This window comes from Streptopelia decaocto (assembly GCF_964273445.1).
Source record: "Streptopelia decaocto genome assembly, chromosome: 7".
NCBI lineage: Eukaryota > Metazoa > Chordata > Aves > Columbiformes > Columbidae > Streptopelia > Streptopelia decaocto.
Genome location: NC_138661.1, coordinates 40,512,556 through 40,532,865, shown reverse-complemented (window position 1 = coordinate 40,532,865; position 20,310 = coordinate 40,512,556). Strand labels below are relative to the sequence as shown.

The following is a 20,310-nucleotide window of genomic DNA, read 5'->3' as shown; positions in this document are numbered from 1 at the left end:
AAGCCATGCTTCCTCCATCTCCCATGCTGAGAGATTTTGTGAGAGACATTGACCCACATTTCCATGTGAAAACGCACATGCTGCAGCTCCCCGTGATTGCACTTCTGGTCGGAGCCTCCCAGAAAGAGAAGGGGGAATTGAAACTTGGCTGTGGTTTTCTGGCACTCAGGAAGTGCAGCGGGTGCCCCAAGAGCACTGTGTTCATGCAGGCGGGTTTGCTTCTGGGACAGTGTAGGGACTCACCGTGTTTACTCACTGTTAACACAAGCCATGTTCCCAGGGTATGAACGGGGCAGATGTAAGAGCCCAGACTCTTCAGACTGTTGAGCAGAAACATATCATCAAACTGACAGGGTTTTACACAAAGGTCTGCTTGTTTTTTGCCTGCTTTGGATGACACTGATAATGACAACAATATGCTTTTCTGTTAAGGAAGCTTGAGATCCTTTATTTTTATTAGCCAAATAAATCAGTTAGCCAAAAGTGTGCATGAGAATGAGCAGAAGGGCAGGGAGAAAGACTGCTATATAAAGAATACAAAGTCCACAGGAGTGTTTTTCTTTTGTCAGTACTCCCAGCTTTGCTATTTCAGATGCATTCCAGAAGAAAGATAGGCTGAGCTTGGGAGCTATGTCTGCTATTGTCAGTGCAAAAGCAGGAACATTGAATCTGTCTTTTCATTAAAAGCACACAGTGATATCAGATTTAAATTAACATTCATGTTGCTTAGGAGTTCAGATTGGGCTGGGGGTGGGAGGTGGGTAACAGTTGCAGGAGTGGTAAAAAGTTTCTTTTCAGTTTAAATTTGAAACTGTTTAGTTGAACCAAGCCACCAGTATCTTACCATGTCTTTAATCCACTACAAAACTGAAAATATACAAACTTCTGAAAGAGGAGTTGAGAAAAAGGTGACACTGGGCAACAGGGAAGATAATCTACCAGTTCTCATTGCCCAAATTTAGACAAGCCTCAGAAGCTAGCTGCTAGCACTCAAAGCAACATGCACATTTGGTGTTCTTTAAAGGAAATAATAATCAACTGTAGAATTTGTAACATAAGTAAGAAAATGTTTTAAAATGTGGAACCAAATTTTCAGCTGGTGGAAAATTGTTGTACTGCCAGAGTTAGGAGAGTGATGTCACTTAAACCAAATTAAGGCATGGCTCATGATTCTTAGTTTGACAACTCCCTTTTCCATATTATAAACAGCACTGGTACCATATCTATTCTTACACATTCCTAAACTAACCATTAAAAGAACTTTTATCCCTCTGGACCTGTTAGTCATAAAGCTTAGGATAACAGTCTTCTCTGTTTCACCCTTGGCACAGGTAGCTGAGTCAACAGACAGCCAGGAGGTCTCCACTGAAGTCACCCCAGTGCCCCCCTTTGCTTACGTCGTGCAAGGCCTGAAGCATTCCACCAACTACAGTGTTCGTGTGCAGTGCAGCAATGAGATGGGCAGCTCCCCGTTCACCGACAGGGTTTATTTCCAGACCCTGGAGCTTGGTAAGTAAACAGCAGACGAGAACAGGAAAGCAGTTCTGAATCTGAAAAAGAGACGATGATGAACTTCATTGAACTTCTCCTTGCTAATTCTGAAATGCAGGAAATGTGATACTGTCAGTTTGCTTGTCTACTCTAAGGGCCTCCTAACACCTAAGATAAAATAATAACGTGCAGTCAAATGTGGTTGACAGCAAAGATGTGTGATACACAAGCTGATCCAGCCATGAGCTTCTGCATGCTGGGCATATGTCCCATTGGCTCTCTGAGATTCTTGGGGTCTCGCAAAGAGACAAGAGACACTGACCGACTTTATCTTCTGCACTTGAAGTAAACATAGTGCTGGTGGCTTGCAGAAGTTCTTCTCTCCCTTCACACTCTCTCTTCTGGCTGATACAAGGAAAGAGGGTGAAACTGTCTCTTCAGCCATTTTCAGTATGGATAGTGCTTTATTTTCCTGCACAGAGTTATTGTGTTCTGTTCTCTGCTTTCAGCTCCAAGCAGCACCCCACAAAATATCCATGTTATTCAAAGAGATCCTGGTCTGATTTTGGAGTGGGAAGGTGTGGCTCCAGATGTGCTGAAAGAAAATGTCCTGGGATACAGGCTGGAATGGATTCAGGATAATGTAACTCAGGTAACAGATTGAGAAGGGAGCTGAGCCATTTGGCAGAGAGTTGGAAAATGCTCATATTAAATTTTCTAGGCGTTAGGGTCCCTCATTCCTTATCCATGCTAGGGGACTAGATTGCTGGCATTGCTTTTGTGTAAGGGGATCTATTCTGCTTTGCCACAGCTCTGCATTTGGCCTCAAGATTTAAGCCCATTTCTCCCTTCCTGGCTTATTCAGAATTCCTTCACTTGAATGTCTGTGGACAGACAAGTTCTCTGCCATTCCTTGTGCAACAAGGACAGCATAGAGAGAATTTAGTTTGTCTCTGCCTCATTCCAGTGCTCTTGCAAGAGCAGCTCAGTGCAGGATCTGGGCTTTTTCCCTCCTATGACTGGGACTTGGCTTTTCAAATCCTAGCAGCAAAAGTATATTTAACAAGTGAATGAGTTATACTGTAAATACAGAAATGAGGCTGTTGATTATTTAATTTCATTTACAATATGTAGGGAGTTGAAAGGACCCTGTCAAGGTAGAAGGGTTTTCATTTGTTCTTCAGCATTGACCTTTCCAAGGTATCTATCTGCCTTTGAAGTTCAGAGCATTTCTTATGATTTCTGACTTCTTAATATGTGTTTAGCTGGTGCTTATTAATGGTGAACAAGCCTGTAATAATAGACAGGTAGATGGAAAATACTTATTTCCTTTTTTGCATGACCCATTTTGTACTAGGTCAGCGTCATTGCCTTTGAATGATAATATCTTGAGATCCCATTGAATTTACATTGTGTCAGTGGTGACAGCCAAATCTTCATGGCTTTACTGCAGATGATTTGTATGAAGAAGATCCACAAAATTGCTGAAAATATGTTGGCCTTGCCATCCTAATTGAAACTTGCCATTAAATTCAGAAGCCATTTGGAGTTTGATCAACAAGTTGAAACAGACAGACTCCTCCCTTGGATGTTAGCACATCTTTGTGTTTATACCACAAGAAGGAGGTGTATCTTTTCATAGCAGAAAAAAAAAAAAAAAATTCTATGGCAACTTTCATGGAAGGACCTCAAAGGAGGAAAACATGAAACCTCACATCTTCCCCATGCCCTAGGAAGCTATTAGCAATTTTTGAGAAGAGAAAACCAAGCTGACAGCCTAACTGGGACTAGGACCCTGAAGTCTCAACTCCCAACCCTTTTTATAGAACCACTGAAGTTCAGAGTAGTGTTTTGGTTTAGTTTTAAAAGTGAAATCTTAGACTAGATTCGCTTTAAGAAAGCTGACATTTTGTTGCCGTTTGCTCTCAGGGGGAGATGATTGTGCAGGATACAAAAGCTAATCTCACCACGTGGAATCCTCTCAAAGACCTGATCATCAGGGTGTGTGTGCTGAACTCTGCAGGGTGCGGGCCCTGGAGTGACCTCTTTCTGCTTGAAGCCCGGGAGGTCATGGGTGAGTGTCCACAGCTGTCCCTTCAGTTTTGGGAAAAAAGTCGTAAGTGCTGGGACTACTGTTTCTCTCTGACTCTTCTCCTTTCAGTGCTTACAGCTGACTGAGCCATGTAGCTTTATACAACAGCAGACTTCATCAAGCAGAGTAGAAATTAAATAATATTTAAAGAGCTGGTATAAAAAAACCAGCTTCTGGCCACTACAGTGTCTTCTTTAAGGGGCTTTTGCTGTGCTTAGTGCAGAGCAGGGCAAGAAGAGACACAATAGAAAAGGTGCAAATGAAGGTTTGAAGTCCTTCATTTAGGCTTAAGCCATGCACATTTACAAGAGTACATATGACAGAAAACTCCTCTAACATAGGTTCTCTTCTTTGATATAATTTGAAGCCATTCATGACTAGTTTCAGTTGAGCCTCGTATAAACCATGGCCACATGAAGTTTTGTAACTATTTTACTGAATGTGTTTACATTAAACCAGTCTAGCTCTCTCCATGGAAAAGCTGAGCTGTGGGTAGAAGAGGAGATGACGGTACAGAAGCTGTACCACGTGGAAAGGTTTCTTGAGAGCAAAGAACATGCATGTGTGGAGTGCATTCCTCGTGCTAAAGGGCAGTTAGGCTCGTCTGCACTCCTTTGCTCACTGCTTGTATTTCACAGTGAGTGGGAAGTGGGAGTCAGGCCATGCAACAGGGCAGGGTGTTATATGGGGAGATGGGTAGAAGGGAGAGTAGAATGCTGCTTGTCAAGGAAACTGTAAAACAACTAAGAGGAAGATGTTCAGCATAAAAATATGGATTGTTGATAAGAAGTCAGAGAGGTGTGATTGTGCAAAAATACCACAATCTCCTGAGGTTTTGTTCTCAGTGCCCATGGAAGGATGGGGCAGCAGTCTCTAATCTCTGGTGCTGACCCATCTGCTGCTGCTTTCTGCCTGACCCATGTGTCTTTTGAGGAATCACATGAACATGGATCCCTCCTGATCCCTCCGCACTTAGGAATAGCAGGGGGAATCTAGAGTGGGGTTCCCAGGCAAGCAGGGGGTGGGAGATAGAGGCAGAGCAACCAGGGGAGACCTGTAGCCTTACTTGCAGTAGTGCATCTAATGCGGGTTTTAATGTGCCTGTTACTCAGAAAGGCCCTTTGAAACCCAGTTCTTGTGATGAAGTCAGTACTGATGGTTACATGTGAGCACACAGGCTCAAATTATTTAGAGCAGAGTGAAGGTGTGCAGGGGTCCAGAGCTGACTCTACTGGAGGTTGAGTGTTTGCTCCATCAATTTTTTTTCCCCTTTTTTTTTGCTCATTTATTTTCTATGGCATCCAAAACAGACAAGAGTACCTGAAAGGACTAGAAGATCCATTTGGAAAATGGCCAGCACTGGCAAGAAGCCCCAGGGAACATATAGGGACATATAGGGTTTACATTTTACAGGGAGCTGGAATGGGATAATCCTGAAAGCACAACATGTTTGCTTGTTTTTATTTACAAACCACTTCAAAAAAGTAGCATCAGGAGCGATGCTTGTTTTGGCCAAATGCTGTCTGAAAGCACACATACTTCTTCACAAGCATAACAGGCTGGAAATAAAGGTTCGCTGTGGAAATACTGACAGGCCTTGAACATTAGAGCTGCAGAAAGACTGCAGTTTTGTTTCAGGCCTGGTAGAAAATATAAGTCGCTTCCTTTCCTAAAATAGCAAACTGGCACTGGTTACTTTATGTGAGAAATGCCAGGGGTGGTTTCTGACCAGCTCCCAGTGCGGCAGTAAGGATGACTAAGCTTGCATAAACTTTTAAGTCGTATTTGTCATCACAGCAAAGCTGGTGGGAGCTCCACCCTGCTTATGCAGAGATCTTGCGCACTATTAACAAGGATGGTTTTAATATTTTCAGAAACATTCTCAATAGAAACCTTGCTCTTTCATTGCAGAGGGGGAACAGACTGTTCTCATAGCTTTTTCCTGTCTCTAATCTTTGTGATCTTATGCAGGAGAAGAACCTTGGATTACATTCTTTGCATACCTTTTTGATATAAAACCTGCTACACAAGTAAAAGGGGTTCTCTCATCATCAATAACTTCTAAATACTCATTTAAGCTCATCTAATAGTAGTCTTCCCTCTGCCTTGTGCAGTGTTAAGGCCTATGCCAGTTGAAAAAGTGGGGTACAGGAGATGGGAGAGAAAAGAGCTGGGGGAGGACAGGCAGCCCATTCTTTACTTGCACTGCAGCCATCCTCTCTAGCTCCGTGGCATGAGTGGGAAGCAATGCACTGTGGGGCAGAGGAGGAGAAGCAGTGAACTTCAGTGTTAATTTCTATTTCTGACCTATTTGTTATAAACTGTGGGATGGGCGCCTGATTCCTAGCAGTTTAGGAAAAGGGACAATGATTTTGGTTTGTTTTGATCCATTTTCCTTTTGGAGACAGCCCCCAGAAGGTGCCCTAAATCCCTGCTGTCTCACCAGGCCAGCTAGCAGACAGAGACTAGAAAAATAGACTGAGAGAGGTTTGCCTCACCCTAGGGAGAAGGAAACCTTATCGGTAACTATCAGAAAGGACCTTTTACATCAGTGCTGTTAATTGTTTCTGCCCTGATTGTTTGGCAGGAGCAGCCCAAGTGATTGGCTTGGCAATTGTGGAGCCAGTTGTAGTTACCTTTCATTTTATTTTCATTCCACTTCTGTTTCTGATCCCTCTCCCTCCTCATAAGCAGCCTTGAAGGCCAGGTCAAAAGGTGCAGCAGGAGGGAGTATCATAAAACTGCAGAGCCTATAAAGCCTTCTGGGTGGGAAAAGAATATGTGAGTCACAGAAGGAGATAAGAAAATAGGCGCTAAAGCTCTGATAATTGTTTGAAGTGAAGAAGTACCAGTCTGCTTCTTCAATAGTCCAGAATTCTCTTTCCTAAAGCTCTGTTTATTAGACTATTGTTTCTTTAAAAACCTGGGTGATAAAGCTCAACAAAGTAACTAGTATTCAAGCCTTAGAAGCCTTCTTTTACCTGCCAGGGCTCTGCCAGTCAGGGTGTCTGACTCCTTTTCACATACATCTGTGCAGAGGTTCATCCAAATCTCAGCCCATTAACCTAGCATCTCATTTAAGGACAGGCTTACTTATACTCTCATGACATATAACATAACAGGATTATTTGTATCACCAAAGATGATTCTTCCTTAGCTTCTGGTAAAGCACAGTCAACTGCTGAAGGTGAGCAGGGGAGCATGAAGATGAAGGAAGTGCTTAGGAGGACCTGTTACCTGTCCTTGTTTGCTCTTAAACAATTTGGAGGTATGAGGGCTATCCTAGATTTTAATAAACCCATTCAAGTTCACATTTAAGCTTTAGTAATTGTATTTGGAGAAGAAATCTCTCAGGGAACTGGATTAATTTATCTGTTGTTTGCCAAGCATAGATAATATTCTTTTACTCATCACCATATTGCTTATCTTCCTCTCTGGCAGTTTAATCAGATTGGCATAATCTCCATTTCTTCTGTAGACAGTTTGTAGTCCAAAGTATACATATTTTGGGAGCAAATATTAGACAGGAATTGGAACCTGCATGCTGGTTAACTTATTTCTTGTCTCACAGGGTGTTTTTTAAAATTCACTTTTTTTTTTTTTTAGTAGAGAGACATAGAGAAGTTACAACGAACCAACAACACAGGGAAGTTACAGCCAATACTAAGTACCGGTGCATCTCCCTGTGAGAGGGATGAGGGGGAAATGTAAATGTTTTCAAGCAGATTGCCATGAGGCAATTGTCTTTCTCTATTGTCTTTCAAAATGCTATCAGGTTGGCATTCAGGCAGCACTGTGTAGCCTGGTCAAAGTTCTGCTGGTTTCCTCAAGCAGGACAATGTGAAACCTGCACAGAAAGTGCTCATATTAAGCAACCTTTTTGTCTTGAGACTCCCGTTTACAGCAACCCAGATCATGAGCTCGCGTAAAGTAGTATAATCTGGAGCAGCACCTTTGACTTTCAAAACTAAGAATAGCTTCTGATAACTGGACGTATCTGCTCTGCATTTGCCATGTGAAACAGCTTGTTTTTCTGATGACTGAGTAGCTGATTATGCCAAATTCCAGTGTACAATGATCCACTGTGTATACCAGATCCCGCAGCATGGCTTTTCCATTTGAAAGCAAACAGAAGAAATATCACACTATGGTCTGTTTACCTTTGACAGTTTTCTATTTCCTGACTGGTGTCTTCTCCATCATCTAGGTAGCCAAAGGCAACCTCCTTATGGGACATCCTGGGTTCCTGTGGCACTGGGCATTCTCACAGCTCTGGTCACTGCTGTTGCCCTGGCTCTTATTCTCCTTCGAAAAAGAAGAAAGGAAACTCGTTTTGGGTAAGAAAAGTTCTCCTTGTGCTGGTTAGAGAGATCATTGCTTTCTCCTCCAGTGTGATTTCTGACTCAATTATTTTTCAAAAAGCATTGTGGCTTGATTACTTTTGGCACTTTCTTTGAATAACTGTTTTTCACAATTTCATGGGTGACCCTGTATTAGAGACTAGCAGGAAAGTGCTTTACCTTTTCTTCAAAATGAGAACACAAAAAATCTAGTAGAAAAAAATGTTATGTCAATATCTGGGCTTTATTAGAATATGAAAATATAAACTAGATCAATGTGGTTGTATAAGTTCTCAGCGCCACGGCTTAAGAGATTCAAAGAGAAAAACCCCACAGGTGAATAATTTTCTGTGTTCCTGTGGGCTGGGCCCTTTCTCCCGTGCTGGTTTTCAGTCTAGCAGCTGCTTGTAACTTCCTGACTGCCCAGAACCCTCTGGATCCCTAGGAAAGTCTCCTTTCCATCACCTCTGACCCTTGGCTTTGTGTTGCTCCCTGCTGCAAGCACGTTTCCTATTCTTTTCAGAATCTCCCAGACCTCCCTCTCCTAGCAGCATCTCTGTTTATGTGATTCTTTGCAACCTGCCCCAACCTGTAGCTTCTCCCAGGCACTCATGACAAGTCATTCCCCTCTTTCAGAAGGCTCCAACCCCCTCTAGGTTTTTCAGCACCCATCATTCCTCCTCTCCAGCTACACTCTCTTTAACAAAACAGTCTGTAGTATTTATATGTCAAGGCATGAGAAATTGTCCATACTGTTCAGGACACCCTTTTAGAAGTGAATGGCCCATGTAATCATGGCCCTGTGTGTCTTTTCTACCTTCTAGCCATGCCTTTGGCAGTGTGGTTGGCAGAGGGGATCCAGCAGTCCACTTCAGAGCTGCCAGGTCTTTCAACAGGGAAGGCCCAGAGCTCATTGAAGCAACACGTAAGTAAAATTACCTGAGTGATTCTGCCTGAGAAGCTGTGTTCACGTGTGTACTGTGCTCCCTCTTCATCTTCCCTGGAACTGATGTTTTTGGAATAAGGACATGAGCTAATGTACAGGTAGGCTTAGACACTGTGGGTGGTAGAGGTGAAAGGCCAGAACTGCTGTTGCCATACCAGTTACGTAGCACTTGCTAATTACAGCTACAGTCACTGTGTGTATTAGTGCAAGGCATAAATTTGTCACTCCCCTGGCCCAGTTTCACACTACAGGGACTCCCTCAACTGTAGTGTTACGCAACAGTGAGATAAACATGGCTTAGCAATATTAGCAGTATGCTTTAAACTCAGTGTACTGAGTTGTGCTACAAGCACGAACCAATTGTTCAGTGTTGGGAGGCCAGGAATTAGTAACATCTCCAACAGGAGACTGAGTCCCACAAGTGGCCAGCATTAAGAGGATCCATTTCTGTCTCCTGGTTCAGCAAGGGCATGGCTCTCTGGAGCAGCACTGCATGGCTGGGTTTGGGTGGTGCTCCAGCTATCTTTGACTTTGCTCCCCTGGGTTTAGAGGCCTCTCCATTAAATCAAGTGACCATAAACTCTTGGACATTGTGTTACCCTCTTGGCCAGGTACCGTGGGACTTCTACTGTACTTAAAATAGTCTGAGAGCCAGTCATTGGAAACTGGTGCAGCTCTATCAACTTACATGAAGCTGTATGAACCATTGTCTGTCCCTTCTGATTAGATATTTTGTCTTCTCAGCATTATCTACAGTAATTCTGTATTCCTGTTGCTCTTGGTATGTTTAAGGGTGGTGTTATCATACCCTCTCCCTTTCAATACTGTAGGTACATTTTGTTGTGATTGAAAGTTATTGGCCTCTTGTCTGTGGTGAGGCTAGAAAACATGGAAGGAACCTCTGTCTTTTTCAGGTTTCCCTGTTTACAGTATGGGAATTGGATTTGAGTTTAAGATTAGAAAAGGTGATTCTTGATGTTGTGAAAGAATATTTAACTATCCCTTATTTGACTCTTTGTTGTTTTTTGGGGGTTTGTTTGTTTTTCAGTGGAGAGTGTAGGCATCAGTGATGAGCTGAAGACAAAACTCAAAGATGTTCTAATCCAGGAACAGCAGTTCACTTTGGGAAGAATGCTGGGCAAGGGTAAGAACAAAAAACTCGACAAGGCTTTACACTGAAAGTCCCACTTGTGCTATCTTTACTGTTGAACAGGGAAATGCAATTATGAGCAGCCTGTTTTCTCTCCTTCTGCTTGTGGATGACAATTTAAATGGAACTTGCCCTTCTGCTGGGATAAAACATTTCAAAGGTTTAGCATAACTAAGAGGATATTTGCTAAGCCTTTCATATAATATGGCTCTACAGAGTCATGCACTGCAGTCTATGCTCAGGTTTCCAAAGTACTATTGATTCACTGGTGTGCGAATTTCTTTCAGAGATTTAAATAAAGGAATATTCAGTTAAACTTCTCTTTTTACTAACAAAGTGGTGCTATGGAATTCCTTCCATTTACGTAAGCATGCGTTAAGTATTTAACTGAGGCAATGCAGAGACAGATATGATCTACCTTAAACATTCCAACTCCTCAAAAAAAAAGTTAATTCAGTTAATTCTCAACATCTGGGGTGGCTTGACTCCAGATTTTAGTTTGGACTCTTCTAGAGGCACATTTGTAACAGGTATTGGATTTTGCTGACATTTATCTACAGTAGTTCAGGTAGGTCCTTAGGAGCTCTTCTGACTGTAGATCTCCCACTGGATCTCCCACACGGGTGCTCCTAGCATTACTCTGAGGATTTCAGGTCAGGAGGGATGGCCCCAGTAAAGGTGGGGATGCTTCTCACTTAACTTTAGCTAAAAGATTGCCCCAGAAACTCTATGTGAAAAGTTGGTTTTGAATTTAATTTCCCAGATGGTAGGCCAGTGTGCTAACCATTGAATCATCCTTCCTACTTCTCAGGCTGAAGAGGATCTCTAGAATTAAGTGAAAACATATAATAATAAAGAGTGGAGCATAAGTCAGGGGTCATAAGCAAAAGGAAGCTCAAGTGTTTGGCTTCCTTTTTCTTTATAAGACTAATTCTATTGCAGTTTTCTTTGACCCTTTCCCACTGGGAACATTCTTCCCCTCCATCCCTCCCAGAACAAATGCATTTTATTCAGAGCAAGAGGATGACCTTCCTGCAGAAGAGATCTCAGAGGGCTTTAACAATGCTAAGTAATTAAACAGCTGTGTCAGCTTTTGTGAGTGTCAGCTCTTGGGCAGCTTCTGGGATCCTGGCTTCAACCCTTCTGAGCTGTCCCCATGACACGTAAAAACTGGAAATGGGCTGCATTGCGGCCCCTGGGCATGGCCTTGGTGGGAGGATGGTAGCTGGCAGGATCTGTTTTGGTGTTGTCAGCCCCATTTCACCAACCCTACACTCAGCACAGAGGTTATAAGATGGCATGATTATATTATCTTGGGCTCTGCTGACTCTGCAACTGAGCAACAGCTCCATAATACAGAAGCAGCACAAAATGCCTTTGCTCCCTCATTTTTCTCTTTTGTGGTCAGATCCTCTGCTCATGTTCAAGTTCCTCATACCAATGCATTTGGGGTGAGTTAAGCAGTTACAAAAATAGGGAGAGGAAATCTAGAGCCAGATCTAATGCGAAGAGGCTGTCACACTGCGGTATAAAAACACTTCAGGCTAAGATAATTTGAAGAGGGTTTGGCCAGTTGCATTTCCTCTTATCTCCCTTAGAGAGCACAGCAGGGTAAACACTTCCTCCCATGGATTAGCATATCACACACACACAAGTAGGCTTCTATGTTTTGTCTGGTCAGCTGTGATTTCATAGAAGCCATTCACTGAGTTTTGAGAGATAAGGCCTGATTGTGTCTTAAATGGTTGTCCTGGCACTGTTACTCAGCTCTCGTGGGTGTTAGCCCTGAGAGCTTCTTCAGCCAACCCATCCACTCACTAACAGCTAACAGCCTTCTCTCTGACCAGAGCCTTTCTCAGTCTCATCCCCCATATGGCTTCCCCAGAAGTGTCTGCCTGGGATCCCAGCTCGTACTCTGACTCTGCATGGTCAGTCTGGTGGAGGATTGCTTTCTTTCCCTCTTGTTTTCCCTTACCTTCTGGACTGCTAGCCCGGTAGCCCCTGTCTACTAGTAGTACTGCCTCTTCTAGGCACACATATGCTGAAAGCTGCTGGCTGGAACTTGCAGAATGAAAAATGAAGCTGGTAGCTGCATTTCTTATGGTTATTCAGCTTTTTTTGTCAGTGACCCCTGGAGTGAACCTGCTGTGAATCATACTTTCTTCACAAGAAGCTGTTTCCTCACTGCGTGCTCTGGTCATTTCACAGGGGAGTTTGGGTCAGTTCGAGAGGCACTACTGAAGTTAGATGATGGCTCTTTCCAGAAAGTGGCAGTGAAGATGCTGAAAGGTAAGTGGGAGTAGGGCTACCTGAAGTACTTAAAGAGATGAGAGCTTGGAAAGATTAAACGCTATCTGTTGTTTTCTGCAGCAAACATCCCCTGTCGCTCTTTACTCCTCTCTGAGCTTCCTGCTCAGCCGCTTTACCCATGTTGTCTTCCATCCTTTTTGTGTCAGTCTTTTTGTAGTGGAAGCTCTTCAAGTAAGGATCTGTACCACCTTAGTTGCTTGTATAGCACCTAGCATGTGGTGAGTGCAACCAAAACCAAGTCATAGCTACAGCGTCTGTGTATAGAGGATCTCATTCAGTTTCTTGATTCAGCACAGCACTACATCATGTGGCACAGATGGCTCAGACAGGTCTGCTTTGCCCTAGTAATTCAGCAGTGAAAGACTGTATTCCTCCAAGCATATATCCTAGATAAACAGAAGAGTGTTTGGGCTGAATGCAGTGATAGCTAACTCATCTCCATCAGGCATATTTGAGCAAGTAGTCTAACTCCCTGCCGATTTGTCATTTGGTGAGTGTGCATAACAAGGACAACACATTAATCAGGCAGAGGTTTGTAACAAGAAAAGCAATTAATAGGTAGATATAAGGCAAATCAAGCATGTGCAGGTATGCTTGTGTGTGTATGGATAGATATATGTTAACCTATGTTATTTCACCCATGTTGCCTGTAAGGCAAAAATTAACTGTGATTGACTTAAAGCAGAGTCACATTTGTTTATCTCTGGTGCTGAGCCTGACTGCCACGGAATACCAGTTTGTACTAACATTAGTGTAAATTCCATAATTTTCTCCAATTTCAACAATAACTCTAATCAGTTTGCAAGCCGTTTTGTGCAAGTCAGATTGTCTACCTTCAGGCATCTAACGGGAACTCTGTCACCCTCCAGAGGCACCTTCCTTTCTCTGTTGACTGTAAAAAGTGAACCTGCTTTTGTCTTCTGAATCATGTTTAAATTACTTACCTAAAGCAGATAATGTGAGTGCTCCCTCATGGGTCTAAGTCTGATCTTGCAGCAGGACTGGAGGACTCCTGCTAAATTCAGCAGCAGCAGTGGGGGAAGTAGTCCACTGGGCTAATTCTTGATTATGTTGATACACTTCCATAAATCTGGAGTAATAGCAGTGAGAAATGATTTATTGCAAATTTACGCTGATGTGTGTCACTGCTGAATATGTTCCAAGTTCTCCAGTAGTGTGGTTATTTAAGAAATCTTAGCTCTAGTACCTTAGAAGACTCAATCATGCCAACAGACGTAAAAGTATTGATCTTTCATGCCACCCTCATCAGAGTTGACTTGGGGTCCACTGTGCCAGCCAGGGGCTCCCGGGGCTCTTTAATTTTATGTGACATTTCCTCTCTCCAACATTGTAGTTTAGGTCCTTTTAGCTAATTAAGTCTTACATCTGTAACACACACACACACATGTTTTCCATGACTTCCAAGACAAGTTGTTCCTAAGAAGAGAGCTGCTAATCAGGAGGTCTTTACTCTGCCAAGAATCAATTTACCAGATGTCCCTGATGTGTGCTTACTGCCGCCCAGCCCCAGAGAAAGCGTCAGGCTCTGCTTTGCTGTAAACTGGCTCATCTAGCTCTAGGTCTGAGAGGATGTGCTGTGCCACAAAGAACAAGCTTCTGATGATCGTTATCTGTAAAGTCCCTTGGAGACACCCACAAAGGAGGAAAACTTACAGTCACTTTTTTTCCCAGCGGACATCTTCACCTCGACTGACATTGAGGAGTTTCTTCGAGAAGCTGCATGTATGAAGGAGTTTGACCACCCACATGTCACTAAACTGATTGGTAAGCCAGCACTGCTTCTTGTGGTGCCACAGAGCACCTCCCGGTCATGCACAGTCCCACACAGCCTCGCGTCCTCACCCCCACTGCTGTCCAACAGCACTGCCAGTGCAGTCACCTCTGTGCTGCCTGGAGTCCTTGCATGTATCAGCATTGCTCCTTCCTAGGCCTAGAGGGAGCTGGAATGTGTGTAAGTGCTCACAACACTTGCAATCACACACTGGCAATGAGCATCTCCTATTTAAGCCACTTCTTTAGTTCTTGCAAATACTACAGAGAGAGTCTGTCTGGCTGAGAAATGTCTGAACTGCTGTGGAATGTGGACAGGTGGGTTGGTAGGCAAATAGAGGGGAGGGAGATTATGCCTTTCCAAAATACTGGGTAAGAAGCAAAACATTCATGGGTGGGCACTATGGAACATGGGTGGTTTTCAGAATGTGGAGATTGCTCTGCAAACCTGGGAGTTTAGGGCTGTCTGATCTGGAGTGATCGTAGAAACATTTATAGCCAGTCCTGCAAGGAAAGCTGAGAGCCACTGGGCACTTAGTCCTGCTGCTGAAATAAACAGGGTTAGAGATATCTTAACACCTTCTGGCATGACACCATACAAAGGAGCTTGGAGCATGGAACCGACCCACCGAAACTGCACATTTCCTCCGAATTTGTAAGAGAAAGGCACAGTAGGCAGTAACGTTCCTCTTGGGACTGACCTGTTTTCTAAAACCCCTTTGTGTGTGTCCTCCTTAGGAGTCAGTCTGCGGAGCCGTCCCAAGGGCCGACTCCCAATTCCCATGGTGATCCTGCCCTTCATGAAGCATGGAGATCTTCATGCTTTTCTGCTGATGTCACGGATTGGGGAGAACCCTTTTGTAAGTCTGTTTTACTGTGGAATTACTTCTGGGAGGATATGGACTTTTAGAGAATGTACTTGGATCAGTTCAGGGTTGGTCTCCCAAAGGCATTGGCAGATGACCAGATTTTGATACCAGAGGAAGTTGTGGGATGTAATGTTGAAGTATTTAATTCCACGCATGTTGAGGACCAACTCCTTCATTCCATCCCCTCCCTATATCCCCCACCCCTGCTCAGTGATCTAGCAGCAAATCTTGCAGTGTTTCCATATATGCTTGAAAGCTTCCAGGAACAGAACTTAATCTGTTATTTCTTTCAGAACTTGCCTGTTCAGACACTCCTCAAGTTCATGATTGACATTGCCAGCGGGATGGAGTACTTGAGCTCAAAAAATTTCATACACAGGGACCTTGCAGCTCGGAACTGTATGTAAGTGACGCACGAGTTTTTAGAGAAAAGAAGGACCAGAATGGGCGAGAGAGGGATGAGAAGCCTTTGGCGTGACAGAAGAGGGGAGGGATTGTGTTTGAGGATGCTGGTCTTTGCATTTAAGTGAGGCACAGGGGAGCCAAGGCTGTGTGGGTGGGGGGGTGTGGTGGTGGTGCTGGGAGCAGGGAGCAACTCCTAATGTCCCACTGAGCTTCCAAATTGACCCTGTTTATAAGGAACTTTTCCGTCGTTGGTCTGCACGTATATTTTCATAGGGTTGATTACTATGTATGTTTGTAATTAGTCACTCTAATGGCTGTGTGTCAGCGTGGGCTATTTGTTCTGTAATATAATGTAACCAACAGGAGAGAATGGATTTGGCGGTGTTAGGAGAAAGGAACTTCCATTATAGCCTGAAATCTGTATTTCTTCTATCTATTTTGAGAACTTGATTATCACAATATAAGAAACGTAGAATTTCCCTGAAAGCTTGTGAAGAATGACTTATGTGGAGAATGCCTTTAGAAATAATTGCATGGTGAACACACTGCATGATCCCACATCGCTGTTCTTGTCCCTAAACTGCTTTGCCTGCTTTGAAGGGAAAAAAAGTCCTTTTTTGTCCGCTCTTCTTCTTCCCTGAGAATGGAGCAAGGAACGACCCGTTCTGGCAGACAGAACTCTGCCTCAGAACAAAACCACCACAACTGGTAAAATCTGCAATGAGACACAGATTTCCAAAGGCATTTGAATATCCAGATGTACAGACAGGAGCCTGGTAGTCATAATGAAAAATGATGGGTTAGCCTGCTTTGACATTTATGACAAACGCATACTGATTTCCTATTAAGCATTTTTAAGAGTACAGACTTTCTTCAGAGGAAGCTGAATGTCTATTTCATCATGTCTTCTGGGAAAAGCAGGGAGTCCTTTATGAGACCTGGGAGCATGAAGTCTTTGTGGGCTTTACTTGCACTACCAACATGTCTTGGTTTAAGTGGGTGACAGAGCAATTGAGAAAATTAACCAGGCCTGGAGAGAAGATCATGCGGATCTAGTTTGACCAGTCGTAATAGGCAGTCTAGGCAAGTAGCTGTGTTTTCTGATTGCCTGTACAGGGCCTAGGCCTTAGTGGTGGCATTGAACACCACAGATGTCCTCTGTTAATGTGGGAAGCTACAGAAAGCATCTGAGTTCACTTTGGCTGACAGAGTAGACCAACTGAGCACAACCATTTCTTTACTTCCCTAGTCCTAATTATCTCCCCATTAGTCTCAAGGAGCTGATTTGAGACCACTAAACTCTTTCACATTGGTCACTGGGTAGATGAAGTCATTATCCTTCTCTGGGCAATAGTTGGTGAACTATGTACCTCAGTTCCCTGGCCAGACAGGGATATACCCCTTTTTTTGCCTAAGGTAGCCAGTAAATGCTTTTCTCAGTTATTAAAATTTTCACTTAGGTTGGATGAGAACATGAACGTGAGTGTTGCAGACTTCGGGCTTTCTAAGAAAATCTACAGTGGAGACTACTACCGTCAGGGCTGTGCTTCCAAGCTGCCAGTGAAGTGGCTCGCTCTGGAAAGTCTGGCGGATAATCTGTACACAACACACAGTGATGTGGTGAGTTTTGCTCTGGTGCATTTGGGGACCACCTGTATTCCTGCTGAAGTGCAGGAATCCTTCTGTGTGCGCTGTGGGTGGGAAAAGACCCTGGTGATGGGAAAGGAAGTTTGCCTTGTGTTTGAGGGGCAGTGCCACCTCTACCTTGGATGCTTTCAGAATTCAAGACTGGAGATGTGTACAAGTAGTTAATGGCAGAAGACATGAATCCTTTTACTCTTGTCCTTTGGTCTTTTCACTGCCTATCTCCATCCCCTCCTTCAGCTTTTCCCTTCTCCTCCTTTTCCTCTCACTTTATTCGGTCTCTTCTTTCTTACTCTTTTTCCTTTCTCTTCTGAATGACAATCTGAAGGTGAGGTTTGAAGTGCACACAAGCCACACATTCACGTACAAGTCCAGCAATGGTATTCCATCCTACAGGAGACATTGATGAAACTTTTTAGACTGAATATGTCAGTGCTTAGACACTCCTCCCCATGACTTCGCTCTTGGAGAGTGAGGCTAAACCCGTTCATCTGAAGTTTTTGCTTCCTTTTCCTTTGTTTGTTTTTTCCTTTGGATACCTTGTCCTCTCTTCCTTGCTGCCTTCTAATCTGGTTTCACACTAGTTTTGTCCTTCAGGCCTGTGGAATGCCTTCCCAGGTATCCATGTCACAGTGTCCCTGAAGAGATCACCAAGAGTGCCATCTAATTCAGCTGCTGTGTTGCCCAGTGATTTGCTGCAACCAGTGTATACAGTGGTTAGTGATTGGTGATCACTAGTTCAGCCACTTTATGATAGACACTGGGCAAGGTTTTGCTTATGAAAATCATAATTTTTTTCACCTAGCAAACCTTGCAGTTTAGATTTAAATGTGGAAGCGTGACTGTTGCAGTGCAGAGCACAAATGAATGTGAGCCGTGAGTGGTTTGTTCCTTGCCCTGCTATTGGCTAAACTCTGCTTTCATTTGTGCCTGTACATTTCCAGTAATGCAGAATATTGGCTCATGAATTAAGCAACTGATTTGTAAGCCCCAAACCAAAACCTGGGAACCACAAAACTGATACTGCATGCCTTAAAGAACCATGAGTAGGAGATGCTTGGCAGAGGTCAGCAGGTGGAGGACAGCATTAGCTCCCAAATCTTCCCCTGCTCCACTGCAGGATGGGCCTGCCTCCAGCTGTCTCCCAAGATAATGTGTCAGCATCAGCCAGGTAATTTCTTTGTTTTCTAGCTAGAGTCCTTTCACCACAGCTACTCACACGACATTACCCCAGGTTTGGAGGGTTGGTACAGTCCAACCATGCTGAAACCCCAGCCCAGCAAGCAGGGAACTGTCTGTTCACTTTTTCTATGTTCTGTTCCCTTTCAGTGGGCATTTGGAGTGACCATGTGGGAGATTGTGACCCGAGGGCAAACTCCTTATGCTGGCATTGAGAATGCAGAAATCTACAACTACCTCATCAGTGGCAACAGGCTGAAGCAGCCACCGGAGTGCCTGGAAGATGTGTGAGTACTTCCTTGCCCTGCTGACATGCGATTCCTTGAGAAATTTGGCTCACTGAAAGGAAACAGGGGCAGCTGGCTGGGATGCTGATCTGAATCTATCCACTTTCCAAAACACAGAGGCATTCTCTAAAAAGTCTCTATGTTAGCTACCAGACACTCTTCTGCTGGCACAGCTCCCTGGAACCTGTGGTAGCTACCTGAGCGGCTAACCTGGCTCAAGGGTTCGAGCAGTGTCAAACTTAGCAGCACTTGGCTTTGTGGAAACTATAGTTGTATTTCCAGAAACTCCCTGCTTCCTACCTTTCAGGCCAGCATCTGAGAAAAGATGTGAGTGTCGTGGCACAGCCTAAAGGCTGAATAGAGAAGCAATTAACACTATGAGGAAACTGGATTACAGAGGCAATGGCCTGCATGTGTCTTTCAAAGCTGGGCCCAGTTTTCAAAACTGGATCTACTACTCTCACAGAAATAGAAGGATGAAAGAGAAAAGGGCAGATCGCAGGATCTGAGGTTCTGTAGATCAGTGTCCCACCTTAAGTTACAGGTGGAAACAAAACTGGGACAATTTTGCAGATACTGGTTTCAGACATTTTCAGACTTGCAGGAAGGACTCAGGTAGCCACATGTTGCAACCTCTGCTCCTGCCTTAGTCCTGTGACCAACAGGCCATTCTTGGCCAGCAGGTTACATGAAATGTTTGCTCCATGGGTTTTCTGGAGTTTCCTGGAGTCCACACATGGCGCTGAGGTTCCCCAGGGAGTGCCACAATAATTCCTCCCAGGGTAAAAGCTCGCCTAATCTGGACAAGGTGAAATCAGTCCTCTGAGTGCCTAAGCAAGTCTCTGTTTTGTTGTGCCGAAAGCAAGGCATAACTATGAACACTGACTTTAGTGGCCTTTTCAAGCCATTTCTTGTGTGTAAAATGAACAAGATGAAGTCCTCTTTCCTCCCTCTTCCCTCCTGCTCTCATAGTGGGTTATTTCCTGTGGTTTCCTTTCTCCAGGCTTTTTTTCCACATAGGGAATAATCTGTACTCTTGTTATTAAAGCTGTACACTTCTATCTTCTCAGCAGCTCATTTTACCTGTTCCTGAGTTTAAATGAAAACATCGTTATACTACTGCTTAAATTCATTATATGTCTGCATCTTGACTGCTGCAAGCAGCTTTGGTTCCAAGTTGAAGAGCTTATGGCCACAGGAGGTTATAGATGCCCGAAGTAGAGAAGAGATTCAAAAAGCTGCTGTGCATTGAAGAAAAATCCATCAAAAACTACTAAAAAGCTACAACCTCCATTTCAAGAGGCCCCTGAGCTTCAGGTTATTGAGACCTGAGAGAATATACCAGAAGGACCTCACTACATGCTCATCCTCAGCTTACATGCTTTCCCCAAGCATCTGCTACTGGCCACTGTGAGAGGCAGGCTGCTGGGGCAAATGGACTTTTGGGCTGGTTCAGTACAGCCAGTAGTTTTCTATCTTTCTTTCAAATTAATTTCTGCTCTTTGCCAGCAAGAGTAAAAGAAATTATTTAATTCAGTGCCACAGAATAGGAAGTTTTTGTTATATCTGGAGCAGTTAAGAGTTATTTCTAGTGTTTGTGAGGGATATAAATCAGGATTAAGATAACTGAACCACAGAAGCTTTCTCTAAAACTAGCATGAGATGAAAAACAGTCTTGTAAAGCTGATAGCAAGCAAGGGACACAAAAAGTAAAATAAAAGCTGTCGTGAAATGCTCTATTTCCTGGTAAAGGCCATATCAGATTTTTTCCATTTACGAGTTTAACTGAGGTTCGTTTGTCTCTGA

The 20,310-nt window shown here is 43.7% G+C and overlaps 1 protein-coding gene across 1 annotated transcript in view; it reads left to right on the top strand.

Moving 5' to 3' along the window:
• TYRO3 (TYRO3 protein tyrosine kinase) overlaps positions 1-20,310 on the top strand; it is a 42,728-nt gene that overhangs the window by 18,907 nt on the left and 3,511 nt on the right. Inside the window, exons 7-18 of the mRNA XM_082059119.1 lie at positions 1,332-1,509; positions 2,001-2,143; positions 3,421-3,565; positions 7,791-7,920; positions 8,748-8,848; positions 9,918-10,013; positions 12,228-12,308; positions 14,022-14,114; positions 14,859-14,980; positions 15,283-15,392; positions 16,855-17,014; positions 18,368-18,504. Coding sequence (XP_081915245.1) covers positions 1,332-1,509; positions 2,001-2,143; positions 3,421-3,565; positions 7,791-7,920; positions 8,748-8,848; positions 9,918-10,013; positions 12,228-12,308; positions 14,022-14,114; positions 14,859-14,980; positions 15,283-15,392; positions 16,855-17,014; positions 18,368-18,504 — 1,496 coding nt within the window. The remainder of the gene's footprint in view (positions 1-1,331; positions 1,510-2,000; positions 2,144-3,420; positions 3,566-7,790; positions 7,921-8,747; positions 8,849-9,917; positions 10,014-12,227; positions 12,309-14,021; positions 14,115-14,858; positions 14,981-15,282; positions 15,393-16,854; positions 17,015-18,367; positions 18,505-20,310) is intronic.